Source organism: Paramisgurnus dabryanus, chromosome 10 (genome assembly GCF_030506205.2).
Source record: "Paramisgurnus dabryanus chromosome 10, PD_genome_1.1, whole genome shotgun sequence".
In the NCBI taxonomy this organism is placed as follows: domain Eukaryota; kingdom Metazoa; phylum Chordata; class Actinopteri; order Cypriniformes; family Cobitidae; genus Paramisgurnus; species Paramisgurnus dabryanus.
Window position 1 is genome coordinate 19071733 of NC_133346.1, and position 20521 is coordinate 19092253.

The 20521-nt window shown below is 36.8% G+C and overlaps 1 protein-coding gene across 2 annotated transcripts in view; it reads right to left on the bottom strand.

Annotated features, from left to right (window-relative positions):
* Positions 1-6: 6 nt before the first annotated feature.
* kcnn2 (potassium calcium-activated channel subfamily N member 2) overlaps positions 7-20521 on the bottom strand; it is a 44452-nt gene continuing 23937 nt past the window's right edge. Inside the window, exons 6-9 of one of the 2 annotated variants that reach the window (XM_065290461.2) lie at positions 19843-19970; positions 11974-11985; positions 5014-5116; positions 7-480 (exon numbers count right to left, since the gene is read on the bottom strand). In XM_065290461.2, coding sequence (XP_065146533.1) covers positions 205-480; positions 5014-5116; positions 11974-11985; positions 19843-19970 — 519 coding nt within the window. In that variant the 3' untranslated portion in view covers positions 7-204. The remainder of the gene's footprint in view (positions 481-5013; positions 5117-11973; positions 11986-19842; positions 19971-20521) is intronic. The other variant, XM_065290460.2, reaches the window with a different exon arrangement.

Genomic DNA, 20521 nt, shown 5'->3' on the forward strand with positions numbered 1-20521 from the left:
CCCTCTATGATGCTGTGGGCATCATTTACTGAGGTAAAAAAACAAGATATGTGGAAGTTAACCGTTTCATTATCCTCGCTAACCTCTGATCGGGTCATCAGAATTCGGATAATACTTTATTAAAACCATAAGGCTTTACAGTAAAACGCAACTTGGCCATATGATGGCGAAAGTCTTCTCAGGAGATGCCGGCCCGGGAGCTCTCTAGCTGCTCTCGGAAGAAGTGGGCGGAGCTGTGGAAGACGATCGGCGCCTGGACACGGACTGCGAGCGGTCGTGGCTGTGTCTGTCGTACGGCTGGAGCTGCACTTCCAGGAAGTCCCGATGCTGCTGGCTGATCACCTGACTGATGAGGCCGGGAAGTGCCTGTAGGTTGCTTAGCAACGTCTCCAGTTTGGTCTCCAGCAGCTCGATCCTCTTTTCCATGTCCTCGCCTCGTTCGTTCAGGTCGGAGACCAGATCGTACATGATGTTTTGAGTCTGAGGTCATGCAGGGGAGAGAGACACAGCAGTCATGAATGGGCAAAGGCCATCATTGAACAGTGTTTCACGTCTGATATATGCTGCTTCAGACGCAGAAAACGTCAGTTTATCTGTTAATCAATCAATGCAGATGTCAAACCTAGCTGCGTGTGACAGAAAGGCACTACATTGATGGATTGCCACAGAAGAAATCCATGGCATCTGTATTTTTAGACAGATCTCAATTCGAAAAAACGAATAACAAATGAGGACTTTCGGTATATTGTACCATGCAAACAAAGTCATACAAACTCCATACATTTTGTTGCATGCAGCTTTATCCATTTAAAGTAACAGTTCATGTTTAAACTGGTCCACTGTGTTTGATCACAATGCATTGAAGAACCAATGGGGTTTGACCTCAAAGACATAAAACTTTATGTTCGACTCTTTAAATCTCAACATGAAAGTAAATTACATTTAAGACCTAGCAGAGTAGATTATAAAACAGAGCTATTATATAACAAAACGCATATATTGCATTATATTGGCTATTTATATGGTGCTTTCATAGATTTTTATATCTGGAGCTTGACATGGTCACAATAAACTCTCCTTATATGAAAAGATGTGTGAGGATTTTAAAATCAAATGTATCTCTTTGTATACCAACACTCTCAGAAACAAAGGTACAATTGCTTTTACTGGGGCAGTACTTTTCTACAAAAAGTAGACCTTTGAACCTAGCCTCCGGGGTCCTGGATAGCCACTTTCCTGCAGAATTTAATTGAAATCTTAATCAAACACACCTGCATTTTATGAAGTTATCCTAAAGATTACATAATTAGAAATTACAGTATTACTAGCAGCTGTTTCCCAGTAACTTACTGTAAATGTATATTTGTTATTTACTGGCAACAGTTTGCTTAAAGTTAAATGAAAATGAAACACAAGTCTTTATCTTTACAGAATAAAACTAAAATAACAGAAAAACTATAAAATAAAAGTCTCGTGCAAAGCATTCTGGCAACCAAAATCTGAAGGAAAAAAGAGAAGAAGGTTGACAAGGATTTCTGGTTTCCAGAATGCTTTGCCCGAGACTTTTATTTTATAGTTTTTTACTACTGACAGTAAATAACATACATGTAAATCTACAGTAAGTTACTGGCAAACAGCTGCATAACTACAGCAATTTTTTTACAATGCACCCCGACCCAAAGGGTGCATATTGGTACTTCAAATTAAAGACACATATGAGTACCTCAAAGTAGAGGTCTACACGGAAGACCCGAGACCCGAAGACCCGGGACCCGACCCGGGACCCGGACGGGTTCGGGTCTATATTTTAAATGATCAGCCAGGTCCGGGTCGGGTCTCAATCTATTACTTCGGGTCCCGGGTCTGTTTAACATTTTGGGTAATACCCGAGGTCAATCGGACTCGGAGAACACACTCACATTTAAATCAGCAACAAAAACTTAGATGAACTGTCGCATACATTTTTTCTATGACGCTAAAATTGCGTTAAAAAGTTTATATTTGGTTGCTCCAACCAGGCAGCTAACGCGCATGTGCACTTTTAATGTGTCTCTGGCTACCAGTCAGGAGCTTCTGCAGTGAGACGCAATGACTTTACCTTTGACAATTGGCTCTTTTATTTAGAAGGCGGGACCTATTCCGCCGTACCGCGCATTTTGCACTGACTTCTCTATTTTTTATAATAATATTATAAATTGACCGTCTTGCTGTTATATCTAAAGTTTTCGTGACTCAAAGAGCACAGAGATGATAGCAAAGAAGCAAAGCTAACGAAAGCAGCCTGAACGAGCAATCGTTATTATAATCAAAATGGGCAAACATTATTAAGCAAGTTGACCCGATGTAAAACTGCGTTATTAATCACAATGACTGTAAAGTGGACTTTAAAAGCTGGAATAAGCATTAAACATTTCAATCGTCAAGAGAGGAATAACATGGATGGAACTTTCTTGGAAATAAGGATTGTGCATCACACAGACAGGTACAAGGAGGGAGAAGACTGACTTCTATGGGTAAGACAAAAAGTTTAATTTTCGCTACTTGTTTATTGACTTATTAATAACATTTAGCTAAGAATATTTGCCGGTCGGGTCTGTGTCTTCCCGGACGGGTTCATGTCCAGATTTTAAATAATAGACGGGTCTTCGTCGGATCCGGGTCCAGCTTTTAAATAATAGACGGGTCCGGGTCGGTTCCGGGTCCAGCTTTCAAAACAACAGACGGGTCCGGGTCGGTTCAGTGTAGCACATTTGCGGGTCTGATCGGGTTCGGGTAGTAATTTTTGGACCCGTGTAGACCTCTACCTCAAAGGTTTATGGTTAAAAAAACATTTGTTGGTTCAACTTAAAAAAGTAAGTTACCTGGCTGCCTTAATATTTTGAGTTCATTGAACTTAAAAAAAAATTGTTGAAAATATTGTGTGGTAAAAAGAAAAAAAAGATTAAATATTTTTAAATTGAATTAACTTTAAAAAGTAAGTTACCTTGTTGCCTTAAAATTTTGAGTTTTTTCAACTTAAAAAATATAAGTTGAAAAAACCTAATATTTTGAAGTTGAATTAACTTTAAAAAGTAAGTTACCTTTGAGTTTATTGTTGAGTTTATTTAACTTAAATAATATTAGTTGAAAAAATTGTTGGGGAAAAAAGAAAAAAAAAACTAATATTTATAAGTTGAAATAACTAAAAATAAGTACCTGATTCCTTAAATTTGTACGCTTTTTTAGGGCTGTCAAATGATTAATTGCAATTAATCGCATACAAATGTAAAGTTTTTTTGCATTATTTATGTGCACTGAAAAAAATTATTCATTCAACTTACATTCAATTTTTGTAAGGTAAGTGTCGCAATCAATTTATTTAAGCTACATTTAAACAAAAAAAAAATTTGAAAAACAAATTACCGTAAAACAAAAAACTTTTGTTTAAATGTAGCTTAAATAAATTTATTGCAACCTCTTACCTTAAAAAAATTGAGTAAACTGAATGAATCATTTTTTTCAGTGTGTGGCACCGTGTGTAATTTTTTATATATATATAAATAAATAAATACACATTAATGTTTGTATTTACGAAACATTTACATGTATATTTATATATATATATTGATGTATTTTATATAATAAATATAATTAAAAAATATACCTAAATAACATTTTTCTTACATTCATGCATGTTTGTGTATTTATATTTATTATTTTGTATATGATTAATCGCGAATATAAAATAAATAATGACTCTGTAACCCCTGGGTACAGATATTTGGTACTGAAGCTAAAAGGTGTGAAGGTGTACTTTTTCAAAGGGTACCGTCCTAGTGATAGATAGGGACTATTTTGACCATTTTTTTAGCACTTTAAGTGCTCCCTTTGGTGTGGAGTTTGTGCAGAACATTACCATGCACAAACAGCTACAGTATACTGCACGCTAAAGACAAGGCAATGATGCTCTATAAAAATGTAGCTTTCAAATATCTTAAACAAAACAAATACATAACAAAAAGCTTTAAGTGACTGCACCCCTTGCTGTAAATCTCCCAGGAGAAGTCTCTTAACAATCTCATTTTTCACTATACCCTTAAAAAAGAACTCGGTCATCAGTAATGAATCGCAGATATTCATCAATGTGGCAACAGAAATTGCGCACACAACACAATGGGTCCTGAGGGCTGTCTGAAGGTTGCACACTTTAAGTTATTTTAAGCTGCATTAGAGGATTCATATGCATTGGGAGCAGCTGCTGCTGTGATTAATGTAATACCGCCCTCTGATGGTGAAAGGCAATTACCACAATGATAAAAGGCAGGAGACCAGTATGAGTCATATAACATCACGCTTTGTTCTGCCTACATCAGTGTCACTTTTTATTGTGAGGGGTAACACAGACTAATGACTGTTACAGCAAGGAGGGTGTTGGGATTTGACCGCTGTGTGGATATTTGAATGTCAAAGCCCTGGTGCTACATGTGTGCATTGCATGAGGCTTTTTCTCACAGCGAATCCCTTTTCCAGGTTCCTGTGGGTTTTGCAGAGTCAGCCTGGCATTGCATCTGGTGTTCCCCATTTCGCCCTTTAGCGCATCTACAAATTTGGCACTGGGGAACCGCAAGTATATCGAGCTATTTTAGCATCTCACGTATTTCATAATTTACTTGTTTTTTTCCCTGGAGATGAATGATTTTTTGGACAATTAGTCAACATGATGAATTGTGTGTGGTAAATATATAACAATAGAGAGTTGGGTAAGGACGTTTTGTGAAGGAAATTAAATTAATGGCATTGACTATATGCTTTGTTACTCTTTGTGGTGAACGAAACAAACAAACAAACAGTAGGATATACACCATTTTCATCACAAAACAGAGAAACAAACAAACACAACTTAGTCTGTTCATTTGACACCTGTAGACTTACAATTTTAAAATACGTTTGAAGACCTCGTGCTAAAACACCATCGGAGCGCCTACGTAATGTCATGCATTACTCAAACATTCAGTCTCAATAGCATAATCTTACCTTTGCAAGGTCCACTAGTGAGTTTGCTTGGTCATTCAGCTTGCGTTGCTCCATTTTAACACTTCTCAATCTGAACACAAGACCATTCACAGCCCAATAGTGGCAAGCGGTCAGTACAAAATGGTTTTGACATGGTCTCCATTCACAAGCTATACATTTTGGAAGCACTCCTATAAGACATGCACAAGACATGAAGAGAATGCAGGGGGGCATGCAAGTAAAGACTTCAGTGGGACAGTCACTTATTATTTTATCCCGGCTCCACAAGACTTGATAGAAATTATTCTGTAATGCGCTATATGGTTTATTTGATATTACACTTTGTCCGGACAAGTGACATAAGATTTCCTGGACATACAGTAAGTGAGGGAGGAATGGATGGCCCATTAGAAACTGAGACTTTAGGTTAAAGACTGGCAATTCTGAAGCATTGAAAGCTTAATGGATGGTCCTTTACAAACATTAACAAAACTTTGTACTTTGCAAATATATAGACCAGACCCAAAAGATATTTAAAAAAATGCAATGTTCCAGATTCGAAAGAAGTTAAGCTCATGCTCTTAAACAGGAAACTTTTCGAATTGGTCCCTTACTTTTTAAATTGTGTTTACAGTATGAATTCTGTGGGGCAAGACACTGCACTGAGATAAAATACACTACATTTTCAAAGTACAGCCACAGGACCTTAATATTTTACAGATTAATGTAAATAATGATTGTCTGTGCAACTAAAATAAGGGTGATTATAAATGCAGGTACATATTTGGTGTCACAAGTCATTATTTTATCTTTTACCCTGGACCACGAAACCAGTCATAAGTAGCACGGGTATATTTGTAGCAATAGCCAAAAATACATTGTATGGGACAAAATTACTGATTTTTTGGTAACACTTTACTTGAAGGAGTGTTCATAAGACTGACAATGACACCTTCATAATCATGACATGACATAAAGAAGATTTTATGACAACTGTCATTAAGTGTCATGCGTTCAATTATGTCATTTTTAATGCAAAGATTACATTGTTTGAATTGTCATTGTTATGACAACATGACATAAACCAATACATCATAACTTGTCATAAATCTGTCATAAACATGACACAGCAGAATAATTATCAAACTTAAGAAACTACCTAGCTTTATGGGCTAACATTACATTAAACTGTCATTTAAATGTCATTAAGTGTTAATACTGTGTTAAATAATTTTAAATACCTAACCACAAAATGCAACAGACATGTCAAAATATTATACATAACTTTATGTATGTGCACAATACATAAAAAACTGACAACTAACAGAACTTGTTGTTCTTCCTCACACAGAGAGTTCTGAAATGTTTTGACATCATTTAATACATTTAATTTAATGTAACTAACTTTGCAGCGGTATGAACCCAACGCTGCTGTTTTCATTTAATTTTAGGTGAATCGGTTTCCAATTATTATTATTATTGAATAATAATATGATTAAACACATGGAGGAAACTTAAAAAAAAAAACATTATTAACTAAAGAATATTCATGATGTGGTTATAAAACTATATGACAGAGTTTTAACACTTAATTACATTTTAATGAAAAATTATATTTGTACCACTGTAGTTGAGGTCAAGAAAAATATCCATGAAGATGTTATAAAACTATATGACAGAGTATTAACACTTAATGACATTTTAATGACAAATTATGTTTATACCACTGTAGTTGAGGTCAAGAAAAATATCCATGACGATGTTATAAAACTATATGACAGAGTATTAACACTTAATGACATTTTAATGACCAATTCAATTTGTATTACTGGTAAAAAGTGGTCAGTTATGTTGTCTTGGTAATGTCAAGTTGTCATGACAATTTATTATGTATTGGTTTATGTCAAGTTGTCATAACAAAGACATCTCAAACAATGTCATCTTTGCATTAAAAATGACATAATTGAACAAATGACACTTAATGACAGTTGTCAAAAACGTGCATAAAATCTCCTTTATGTTCATACCATGTGTCGTGTCATGTCATGATTATGAAGGTGTCATGTTAGTCTTATGAACACCCCTTCAAGTAAAAGTGTTACCAATTTTTTTTAAATGTAAAAAATCATTAGGAACTTAAGCAAAGATCATGTTCCACAAATATATTTTGAAAATTTCCTACCGTAAATATATTACAAATTTATTTATTAATTTAATATGACTTCATTTAGACAACTTTAAAAGGCGATTTTCTCAATATTAAAATGTTTTGCACCCTCAGATTCCAGATTTTCTAATTAGTTTTATCTCCCCCAAATATTGCCCTAACAAACCACACATCAATGGAAAGCTTATTTATTCAAATGATATAAATCTCATGGCTGGTTTTGTGGTCCAGGGTCACATTTTCTATAAACAGTGATTCATATGGCTGAAAATAATGATTTTGTGTTGTCCGATTAAGTTAGTGTCATTTCTGTTACTGTCAAACTCTGTTACATAGGTATGTAACAGAACATGATATTGTTATGGCCTGCAATTATAATCACCCATAAGCAAAAGTTAATCCACCACTACAGGACAAATCAGCCAACTTTACAGCTTAAATACAGCATTTATATTTAGTAACGAGCTGCACGTTTATGCTTTTAAACCTACCACAATGCATTGCCCCATAGACTCCCACTGTAAGTCTATTACTGAGAGACAGATAAAATGATTGTCTGTGGAAATCAACTTCTGTTCTGAACCAGGAACGTGCATTAATGTAATTTCTATTACTCCTGTTTCACTTAATGGGTTTGCTGTATTTTAAACTGATCGCTGTGTACTTAAACGAACAACCTCAGAGAGATGCATGCTACTGTACATCCCACAGCTTTGTAAACCAAACCACTTCCTCACATCCATACTCTCTGCATTAACTATTCATATTGTATGCTCACTTTAATTAAGTTTCATAGACACTACTTATCTTCACTATACAATAGTGTGCTCTTATTTCATTTCTCAAGAGAAAAGCTCTTCTGGAAAATTCTTATATGCGGTTTATCCTGATACACAAGGGAAAGCAACAAAAAAAAAATCTGAATCATAGCTTGTGATATTTGCAGTAACCTCTATGAAAGGACATCAGTTTGCATTGCTAAATGACACTAAGATCAGAGTTATACCCTCATGTAAGAGTTTAATGATGACAGATTAGAGAGGCGATAATAGGGCCGTCTCCGGGGGCCGGATGCTGATCTGTCCAGATGTAACAAATTTCATGTGAAATATCTGCATGGACTCTAGTGTACAGATACAAGGGCTGCAATTATGCTGCCAACCATCAGAGGGCGCAAAAACAGCACCACACAAAGAAATGGAAAAGCACTAAGTGGCTAAAAGATTAGAAAAATAGGTCATATTTTACCCCAAAATCATAAATGCATATTATTTTATATTAATATACAGCATCATTATATATTTTTATTCAACATATAAGTACATATGTAGTGTAAATATACAACATTATTAAAGAAATCTTTACTTTGATTTATGGTAATGAGAACCAGAGCTAAAAATATAGGCGTAATTATCAAAAAGATAATAGCATAATGCAAAAATGTTATCCTAAAAATATAATGTACACTATTAGTGCTTTCTTTTGATTTTATGGTTAAATATGACTGGGACATAATAGTCTTCCCCACAGCAAATCGCAGGCACTTCATACACACAAAGATAATTGCAACTGAACTCCCATTGTTGAATTATAGCTTTGCAATAAGTACTGTATGTCGAGAGAAAGAATGAGTCCAAGAATATAATTGTAAATAGTTGGATGACCGATAGCTTTTAAAAGATGCATTGCTAATGTAAAAGCTCAAATTATTTTCCAGAAATAATATATTATTGTGATATATTTGTGTATTGTGCTATCGCTAAAGCATGCATGTTGCGGTGCATAACCCAGGATATGTTATTTAAATATGGTGCATGATTAATATTAACCATGCAGGCTTCATTCATTGTTCATTGAGACGAGTACGTGTGAACGTCAGCTTCTGCTGAGGTGAATGGAACGGTGCATTTTGGGATGAAAGTAATAAGCAGACTCCCTCGGGCACCTGCTGACCTCTTCGTCTGAGAGCACTTTTAACCTCTCATTCAATCCCTCAGCGAGTCAATGAGCTAACCGGCATCACATCCAGCCTAAATTCTGTCTCTTTCTCCCCGTTTGTATTTGTGTATGGTGAGAATCTTGACTGTATGCTGTTCTAGGCTGCCTGCAGTACAAAATTTAAAAGGACAGTTCATAAAATCTGAAAGTTTGTTCTTTCAACCTTTGTGGTTTTCTGTCTTCCACTGAACACAAGAGGAGAGATTTAACTGCTCGTTTCCATACAATGAAAGTAAATGGGGACCCTCTCAAGCTACTAAAATTACAAAGCAACATCACCACTGCTTGTGTTCGATATTGCATATTCAGATTACAATAATGACTTAAAAATGATATCAACATATATTTTTATGTTACTTTAACTTAACAAATGAACAGTTTCAACTTGTTTTTATAAGTTATGTCAAAACTTCAATGAACACGCCGACTTTGGGGACTTTAGATTATTTATCGTATCCCCCGGAGTTAGATAAGTCCATACATACCTTTTTCATCTCCGTTCGTCCCGTAACTCTGTCTGACGCACCCCCCGCTAGCCTAGCTTAGCACAAAGACTGGAAGTAAATGGCTCCAGCTAGCATACCGCTCCCAATAAGTGACAAAATAACACCAACATTGTACTATTTATATGTTGTGATTTCTATAAACAAGGGGATATGAGATGCAGTGATCTTTTAACCGTATACATACTGGGAACTATATTCTCTCTAAGGCAAAGCACTGCTACTTGGGCTGAGTGATTTTCACCTATACAAATCACAACTTATAAATATGAAAATGTTGGCATTATTTTGTCACTTATTGGCAGCAGTATGCTATCTGGAGCCATTTACTTCCACTCTTTGTGCTAAGCTACGCTAGCGGTGGGTGCGTCAGACACAGTTACGAGATGCACAGAGATGAAAAGGGTATGTATGGACCTATCTAACTCTGGGGGATACGGTGAATAAGCTTAAGTCCCAAAAGTCGCCATGTTCCTTTAAAATAGTAGGTTGAATTGACTTGCATAACTTGTTTCTAACATGCAGAAAATGCATCATTTATGCTACCATAATTGTACATTTCTTTTGCCATTTTTTAAGATGAACGGTCCCCGTTTACTTTCATAGTATGGAAAATAACAGCATGAACATCTTAAACGCATCTTCTTTTGAATCATAAATACTGGTTTGAAATGATGTGAAGGTGAGTGCTTGAAAAAAGGCTTATTTTCCAGCTCCCCTCGAAACTCTTTGGTTATTTTTGAGTGTGATGCTAATGGTCTAATCAGATTTAATGAATTATGCTAAGCTATGCTAAAAGTGCTAGCGCCAGACCCAGAGATCGGCTGAATGGATTCCAAAACAGTAAAACTCAAATGTTTAACTCTAGGGGAGCTGGAAAATAAGCCTATTTTCAAAAAAAGTGGAGTGTCCCTTTAATGTTTTAAAAATTTAAATTTTGGGTGAACCATCCCTTTAAATTTTTCATAACAGGTTGTGCGACTGAAGCAAACTGCCCTGCATCTTGCCCGGCTGCATAAGCTTCAGAAAGTAATTTGGAATGTTGAGATGCCACGGCTGAATGCGCACGGCCAGGATTTGGAAACACGGCGAAAGACAGAATACAGCAGCCTGGTCATCCACATTAGACTTTCATTTGCCTTAACTAACATGTGCACAGTTACCGGTCATCCAAGTGATAAATGAGGAGTGGAGGTGAGGTGTTGGGGTATGTGGAGACAAATGTTGGTCCAGGAGCAACGCAGATTCCATGAGCCCAAAGATGTTTACAGTCATATGAGACACATTTGAGGAACCTAAATTAAATGGTTGGGAAACAGTGGGGCATCCAGATGTCATCGTTTGGTTCATGGAAGCAAAGTTTTTAATCAGTCTCTGATTAAAGTTCCCAAATCATCACATTCATGCAGCAATGGAAGGAAAAACACCCTCGGTCATTTATAACTGAAATTCATTTGTTTTCTTTGTGTAAATGTGCTAAATTGAGTGAATCTCACAAAAACAAGTCATATTTCACCATAAAACAGGATAATTAAAGCATATTTTAAACACCAAAGCTAATTACAGCCATACGCTAAACATTTTAATTAAGTTTTTTATAATTCTTATTATTCTCTATTGTGAATCTCAATAGATTCTCATATTTTAACCATACAGCATGTGACCCTGTCTGTGAAATCCGTGGCAGCAGGAGCATTAAAGTTTGATTTCACTTTTATTTCAATCTTTGACATGACCTTACTCAGTCAATATTAAAGATATCAAGGTTATATTTTCACATATATGTTCTTTACATTATGTAGGATGATTTAATGGGCTTAGTTGGGTTTTCACAGACAGGGTCAAAAATAGCATTAAAAACTTTTATAAGAAAGAAAAGAAATACAATAAAAGAATAAAATGTTATTTTCTTTTTTTTTATATTTATTTATTATGTTACTATATTAATACTATTTGTAGAGGAAAATTCAGCCTAAATGTTACATAAAAAATGACACACTGCCTAAATAGCCTTCATTTTCTTTAGATTAAACATATTTTTTCTCTCATGACTTTGGGATGAAATATGACCCGACAGGTTCTTGACAGCTTTAGTGAGATTCACTCAATAAGCACCTGCGCTAAAGTACTAAAAATTACATTTAATATTCTTGATTATCTCATAAATGTTTTATAGCCAAGTATGTGTACATCAGAAATGAATTTCACTTATCAAATGAGGGCGTGTACATTTGTTCTGTTCAGTCTGTAAGGAATACAAGCTCTCATTTGCATGCACACAACAGATCTGTATCTAAAGGTGAGGCGAAAACTTACTTTCGAGCTCTATTGCATTGTGTTGACACAAACAGGAAAAAAAGGAAACATAAAATAGACAAATGAATTATCACAACAGTTAAAATGTGTCATGATTATATTGTAACCCTAAGCCAGTCATTCTCAAACTTTTCACTGTGTGTATGGTGCATCCCTTCGTAGCCTTCGCTGTGCCTCCCTTAATGGAAATTCGTGACATCAAACAATCTCAAACTTAGATTTTGAATTAAACAAAACATATAAATGATACAATGTAGTGCTGTTGGTTAGTAGCCTTATTTATTTAAAGGGGACAGCGAATGAAAAACCATTTTTACCTTGTCTTTGTTGAATAATGGTAGTCTACCTGCATTCACGAACATACAAAAAGTGCTAGACATGCTAAACATCTCAGTCTCATAGAAATTCCTCTTTTAGAAATGTCAGCCAGAAAACGGCCCAATCTGAAAAACTGATGCTTATGACATCACAGGCATCTCACTGCCCCTCCACTTTAAAATAATTGGCTACATTTTTTGAGTGGCAGCAAAGTCAGCCAATCAGTAATGAGATTGCAGGTAAAGCCAGTAGGTGGAGCCAAATAGGTGCAAAACCACTTGTTTAAAATCCCCCACCCTAATAGAGCTATCTGAGAGAGGTTTTTAGGAAGTTTCTAAGGCATTACAGACCCAAACAAAAAAAATGTTTGTCTACATGTCACAGAACAAGGATAAATACTCCGTTCAATCATTCTATGTCACCTTTAATGGTTTAATTACACAGAATATATGATAAATTAATGTGTTTTATATAATGTCATAAATCTGGGGCCCCCTGGCACCTTTTAGCACCCCCAAGGGGGGCCCGCCCCCCAGTTTGAGAACCACTGCCCTAAGCGATACACACAGTGATAAACACTTTTATGTTTACCACCCCAAACCACCAGTCCTTCCTATATAACATTATCCACCCTACTGGACATACTACTGGATCTCACGGGAAAAACTTAACTGTTTTACGAGATGGCCATTTTGTATAAATTCATACATTCTGAATTTATACTAAAACATACAATTATCAAAAAAAACCAAAACAATGACGCAGCACCCCTAACCACTGCACTACACCCAATGTCACTGTGGGCGAAAAGAGATTGTATATAAACTATATAAAAATATGGTTGTACGGTTTCATACAAATACGCCGCCACATAAACTGTCATGAGAATGTGTTGATATTTCTGCATATTTTTAAAGGTATAATCAAAATATTTTGGGTTGTTTTTAACCCAGGCTGGGTAAATATTGGACAGAACACAACGCTGAGTTACAAATTGCAATGCTGGGTTGCTATTACCCAACCATGGGAACAACCCACCATTGAAACAACCCACCAATTGGGTAATTTTTAAACAAGCATAGGATTGTTTTTAAAAGAGTGGTATGTTCTGTACAATATTTACCCAGCCTGGGTTAAAAAAATTAATTTTTTCGAGAATACAGTGTCCAATTTCTGTGTCATTTCGGTGAAAATTGCAAAAACAATGAACGACTATTTCCAAAAAATAATGACTATTTCTTTGCGACTTTTTTCACCAAGCTGCTTGGCAATTTCCCCGTATCCCTTTCCAGCCTTGTGGAGGTGTACAATTTTGTCTCTAGTGTCTTTGGACAGCTCTTTGGTCTTGGCCATGTTAGTAGTGGATTCTTACTGATTGTATGGGGTGGACAGGTGTCTTTATGCAGGTACGTGCATCTAATTTAGGATAATAAATGAAGTGGATGTAGACATTTTAAAGGCAGACCAATATGTATTTGTGGGTCAGAATTCTAGCTGATAGACAGATGTTCAAATATTTATTGTATAATACAAATAAATCGTTTAAAAAATCATACATATTTATGATTTCTGGACTTTTTTTAGATTATGTCTCCCACAGATGACAATTTCAGACCCCTCCATGATTTCTAAGCAAAATAGCATGGTGTTCAAATACTTATTTTCTCACTGTATATATATTAACTTCCTAACACTCACTTGTTCTGACAAAAATGCATTCCTTCCCTAACCTTGTGTAAGTGCACTTTCATAATGACTCAAACCTACAAGCATCCTTTGCATATTAACATTTAAGCCTTTTGAGAAATGACATGCTGTGCCATTAAAATCCAGCCAATAACATTCATTAGTCACTTTTCAGCTTCCCATCTTTTCCTTTGACCTTTATTGACGTGCCAGATGCGTTACCTCAATGTAAGTACGTAGCTAAAAACGCACTGACCCAAGTGTGCTGATCTTGGCGACCGTGCTGATGATGAAAGCAGGGGGTTGGTGGCACACCAGGTGGTGCACCAGGCTTAAGATACAGCCGGCACCATCCGCCCGTCCGACCGCCCACCTCTCCTCCACCTCATCATCAGCGTATGTATGCTGAGGAACGTACTGTCTCTGTCCCCAACCGGCTGTCGGTCCCCCAGGTCTTAATGACCTTCATCACCTGTCGCCAGCGCGTTTGCTTATCTCGGACTGGCACCTGCCTTCGCAGCAGAGGACAAACAGACCTCCGGCTACTTGAAAATAAACAAAAAGCTGCTTTATTTTCTGTGTGGGCAGGACATCCAAAATGTCTCTTGGCCTGTAGATGGCCTGAAGATAATTTTAATGCTATTCTAGACCCACAGTTTTAGACCGGGCTCCAGTCTAATGCCCGATAAGAAGTCTCGATTAGTGGAAATCGATCGTGGCCGGCCTCATTATGCAAAATGCTGTGAATTTAGTCGGTTTGTAAGGAAAGAGCACTGGGACTTTTCAGATTTGCTCCGAAACAGCAGTTTCCTGCTGTGCTCTATCTGGAGTCTTTTATGAGACTGGAACGGAGCCAAGCTGCAGCATTTCTACAACATAAAAGACATCGAATGGGAACACGGGGGAAGCCAATACAGTAGCAGATAGCAAACCCATAAAGGCCTGTTAAGATGGCCAGGCACGCACCTGACCGCCCGTATTGATTTACACGTATGGCTTGAATGAAAGCAGGCACAGATGTGAACGTGATCGTAAACGCAAAGCACAAGACCACACGCTAATGCTTTTACAGACCGGAGGTTCAGAAAAACTGCGTGAGTCAAGAACGTTTTGACTATTAATCTCGCAGCGTCATGTGTGACCGATAGCTTATGGTGTATGTGCCGAGACTGAACATTAGCCGGCTCCCAACGCTGCTGCTTTGACCGACCTCAGGTCATTTTCTTTCAGCTCTGTGTGGCTATAACAAAATGTAATTGAGGGCATTAAGTAAACCACAGCCCAAAAGCATCTATATTATAAATGTATTTTAAATCCAAAGTGAGTACACAAATCGTATCTTTAAAAACATTGTCTAACCACTTTTATAAATAAATCAGAGTGAATGAAGTTTCAATATTTAACATCTGAAAATTTGTGACCCTCTCTGTGGATTATAAGATTAGGAGCATTAAAAGTTAAATTTTTAATCACTGATTTTACATTGATTACAGTCAATACTAAAGATATCAAGGTTATATTTTTAAAGAATGATGTTTATGTTGGATGATTTTTTTGTGATTTTCAGTGATGCTTGCGTTCTCAGTGGTTCACAGTGTGTTGTTAAAAGGTCGCTTGCCTGTTATGACCCCCTCTTCTCAACACTGTCAGAAAAAAAGTCAAATAATGGTCCATAGCTGTCACTTGGGCGGTACCCTTTCAAAAAGTACTGAGTGAAGAGTCCATAATAGTTCCTCAAGGTACATTTTGTTACCAAATGTCTACATATCTGTACCTATAAGGATCTTTTTAAAGGGTACTGCCCCAGTGACAGCTTAAGACCATTTTTAATCTTTTTATCTGATGGCAGTGCATGCTATTTTGGGCTCTAAATGAAGATTTTGGGTTTGTTTACCCTTTTATCATCTGTAAGGAAAAAATATGATTGCTTTTGATAACAGCGTACCTCTCTATGAGCAATACTAACAGTAATGCTTGCCTTGGCAAACAACACTAATGAAACAGAGATGAAAAAATGAAGGTAATCTGAAATGACAAATGAAGCAATTTATTTCTGTGCGCTAATAGCTCAGCCAAAACATCTATGTTTTTATTTCTTTAGTTTAACTGATTGAAAAGAGTGTCTATAAACATTGCATATTTATCATAAGCATGGGGGAGTTAGGGAAGTTGCACATTCCACAAATATGGTACACACTGCTATCAAATCTCTTGTTTGGAAGTAGTTCTTCCGCATCAAATGTCGGTATCCACCTGGTCCCGAGATTTTTGTCTGTTTGACCTACAAATGGCTTTAAAGGATTAGTCCATTTTCTTAAAAAAAAAATCCAGATAATTTACTCACCACAATGTCATCCAAAATGTTGATGTCTTTTTTTGTTCAGGCGAGAAGAAATTAAGTTTTTTTAAGAAAAACATTCCAGGATTTTTCTCATTTTAATGGACTTTAATGGACCCCAACACTTAACAGTTTTAATGCAGTTTAAAATTGCAGTTTCAAAGGAGTTTCAAAGGACTCTAAATGATCCCAAACGAGGCAAAAGTGTTTTATCTAGCAAAACGATTGTCATTTTTGACAAGAAAAATAAAAAATTATGCACTTTTAAACCACAACTTCTCGTCTTGCTCCAGACTTGTGACGCGCCAGCGTAACCTCACGCAATACGTCATCACGTCAAGAGGTCACAGATGACGTATGCGAAACTACTCAGTGTTTACAAGTGTGAGAAAGAGGACTGTTCAGATGTTGTTGTATGTGGAATGATACTAATTAATGTCTTTGTGTCAGTTTATTGTTTAAAATTGTCCGCAAATGTGCATTTCATATATGTAACACGTGACCTTTCGACGTCATTACGCAATTACGTAAGGTCACGCTGACGCGTCACAGGACCGGAGATAGACGAGAAGTTGTGGTTTAAAAGTGCATATTTTTTATTTTTCTTAACAAAAATGGCAATCGTTTCGCTAGAGAAGACCCTTATGCCTTGTTTGGGATCATTTAGAGTCCTTTGAAACTCCTTTGAAACTGCAATTTTAAACTGCATTAAAACTGTTAAGTTTTGGGGTCCATTAAAGTCCATTAAAATGAGAAAAATCCTGGAATGTTTCCCTCAAAAAACATAATTTCTTCTCGACTGAACAAAGAAAGACATCAACATTTTGGATGATATGGGGGTGAGTAAATTATCTGGATTTTTTTAAGAAAATGGACTAATCCTTTAAAGCAACACTATGTAGTTTCCATGTAAAAATGACTTACAGCTCCCCCATGTGGTTGAAAAGCGCAACAGTGCCTGGTATCAGACACTCTTCTGCAGGCAGGGGGAGGGGCGGGGCTGTGTTTCCTACCCTCCACCGCCACTTTCAGAGTGTGCTTGTAGCAGCTAGGAGGCTGCTCAGGTTGCAGCAACAGTACAATTTGTCCAGTTAAAACTTGTTCTATCACTGAAATAATTTTAGAGACATTATTTAAAGGTAAAAAACTACATAGTGTTGCTTTAAATCCTTATTTCTAACGCTCAAGATGTGCGTATATTTACATATTTCATGTATTTTTTGTTTGTATATTAATAAAATAGATTGAAAAATAATTATGGATGGACATTATGGGCTCTATTTTAACGATCTGAAACGCAAGTGCGAAGCGCAACGCGCAAGTGAGTTTGTGGGCGGATCTTGGGCGCTGTTGCTATTTTCCCGGCGTGAGAAATAACTCTTGCGCCGGGCGCAAATCAATAAGAGGTTGGTCTGAAGTAGGTTCATTATTCATAGGTGTGGTTTGGGCGTAACGTCAAATAAACCAATCAGAACGCTATCCAACATTCCCTTTAAACGCAAGGGCGCAAGTTCCATGGCGGGTTGCTATTATTATGACGGATTTACCAGGCGCACGCTAGGAGCGGTTTACAGCCGAGGAGACCCACGTTCTTGTACGGGGGAATCCCACGCTTGCCAGCATAAATCGGGCACGCCGTGTAACGGGAGGTGGATCTGCCTCAGGACTTGACGCCAGCAGAGGACATCTGCGTCCACCCTCACCGCTGAAAGGGTTTGGGGGCTTTGAAATCGGACCCAAGAAACGCAAGCAAGGTCCAACCCCAAAGTACTCTTACAAATCAAGTTCATATACATTAAGGTTTCTTATGAAAACATTTTAACTATTATTTACATAAAATAAACGTAATACAGCCACACAACAAAGTTATGAAAATATTTTAATCGTTATTTGCATGAGAATAAATAAAAAATATCACCACAATGCTCACCACTATGATTCCCCTTATCTCGTGTATTAATATTTTTAAGTGTAACAATTTATGATTTGCAAAAATAACTGTTGCATCTGTGTAGATTAGATAAGCAAAGTGTGTGCGCGTTGTGCACGCTATACATTATGGTCAAGCATGCGCCCTTAAAATAGCATAATGAACCACGCGCAACGCGCCACTGACTTTAGACTAGTTTTTTTTGGTTAGTAGCGCAATTGTTTTTTGAAACTGCAAAATAGCATAAGAGATGGTTTGCGCCGCAACACGCCTCCTTTTTACGCTGAACCGCCCAGGGAGCGCAAGTTCATTCCCTAGTTTGCTGACGTGCATCTGTGGAGGGAAAAACCCCGCTGTGCGCCGGCGCAAAATACGAATGATACATGCGTCACTGACAAAGTCAATTGCGCTGGGTGCAAGATAGGGCCCTGTAACTTCTAAAACAACAAGTCTGGCGGTGGTGGCCTAAGATTTTTGCACAGTACTGTATATTATATTGCATTTCTGTCAAGAGATCCTTCTAAAAGTTACACATTGCACCTTTAATGTTTATTGATAGAAAACTACAAAATCATTAAAAACTGGGTTTAAACTGTATTTAGGACATGTCCCAAATATGCATAGTAACGGGGCTGAAAAAAATGTAAAACTTATAGAAACTGAACAGAAAATAAATAAATCCGCTTATAACATTTCATTTGACCTCTTAAGGTCGACTCCCAATCATTTTCTTTCACTAAACACTGTACACTGTATTTGTGGAAAGTGCCTGCACTGTACTGGACACATTGCTAATGTAACATAAAAAATGAAAGTGGAAGAGAGTGATGAATAAAGTTTAAATGAGGATAGGAAGAGTCTGATAAAGCTCTGGAATGAAAGGTGGTGAAACCCGTCTGCTGACACCTTCATGAATAGTGAAACAGAGGTAAAGGATGATAGCGCGTGCCCTCCGCATCCGCCATGGTTTCCGATTCCTTTAGAGATGCTCCCTATTCAATATTAGCTTACAGGCCACAGACTTTAAAGCTGCTGCGCTGAGAGATATCCACACAACTAAAAGTAAATGCCCTCAGGTCTTGTTGAACCTCTCAAGAGGACAAAAACCTGAATCCTTCGCTTCTTCCCATGTGTCTGTTTTCTGTGCCATTTTGCACTGTATTGAAGAGACACTGAGGGTGATAGAAAATAAGGCACCGTGATGAAACTACAAACCTAGGTTTCTGATTTATAACCATTTGTCTTTTGGTATCTCAAGAAAATCAGTCACTGGAAGAGAGTGACATTTACAGGGCACTTACTGCCGCTTTTAGATGCCCATAAATATCAAAAGCAAGACTGATGTGGAAAAAGCATCTAATGGCTTATTCAGAGCTGGATTAACTCTACAACAGATATTTGCAAGCTATGTCATAAAGAGCCATACTTAATACTTATTAATGTCCCTGAAACACCTAAAAATGAATTTTCCCATCCAAGCTTCTACTCTGGGCTACAGGTGTCAAACAATTCAGAGCTCAGACCATTTAGACCGCCAATGAAAAAACATAAACGCATGAAGGCAGTAAAACAGATCTTCAGATGTGTGACTTACTGGTGAATGGCTTGAAGGAACTTGCGCTGGTGTTTCCTGACTTTAGCATGGTCCATCTTCCTCACCAGCTTGGTGTTTTTATAAATAAGCCATGTCTCCCTGAGTACATTAGCAGCTGTGTTTTTTACCTGTAGGAGAATAAGCGTCGAATTAGCAGTGTTTATGATTATATCTGGTAGGTCTTATCATTTGAATCTGGCTTACTTGGCATAAGGAGACAAGCTAAACCCAAAGCCCAAAAATGACTTTCTTAAACAGTATTTTTGTCTTGTTTGCAGTAGAAATATCTAAAAATTCTTAAATCAAAAAACTATACAATTTAAGTGAATTTGGGCTGAAAACAAGCTAAATTATAGGGAAAGGGGGTGAGAAAATTTTGCTTAAATTAAGTGTTTAAGAAAAAAGAAAACTTAATTTTTTGATTTTTTTTCTCACCCCATTGGCAGATATTTGTGCTTGTTTAGGTTTAAATTTACCTGAATTGTATATTTTTTGTCTATAAACTAGACTTATTTTATTTGGTACTTTTGCTCATCAAGAAAAAAACATATTAAGTTAAGAATTTTTAGATATTTCTACTAAAAAAAACCTACAAAAATATTAAGTAAGAAAGTAAGAATTTTTTTGCAGTGTATAATCTACATGCTGGAGGTGTTTTAGAAAGGTCCACATTTAAAAC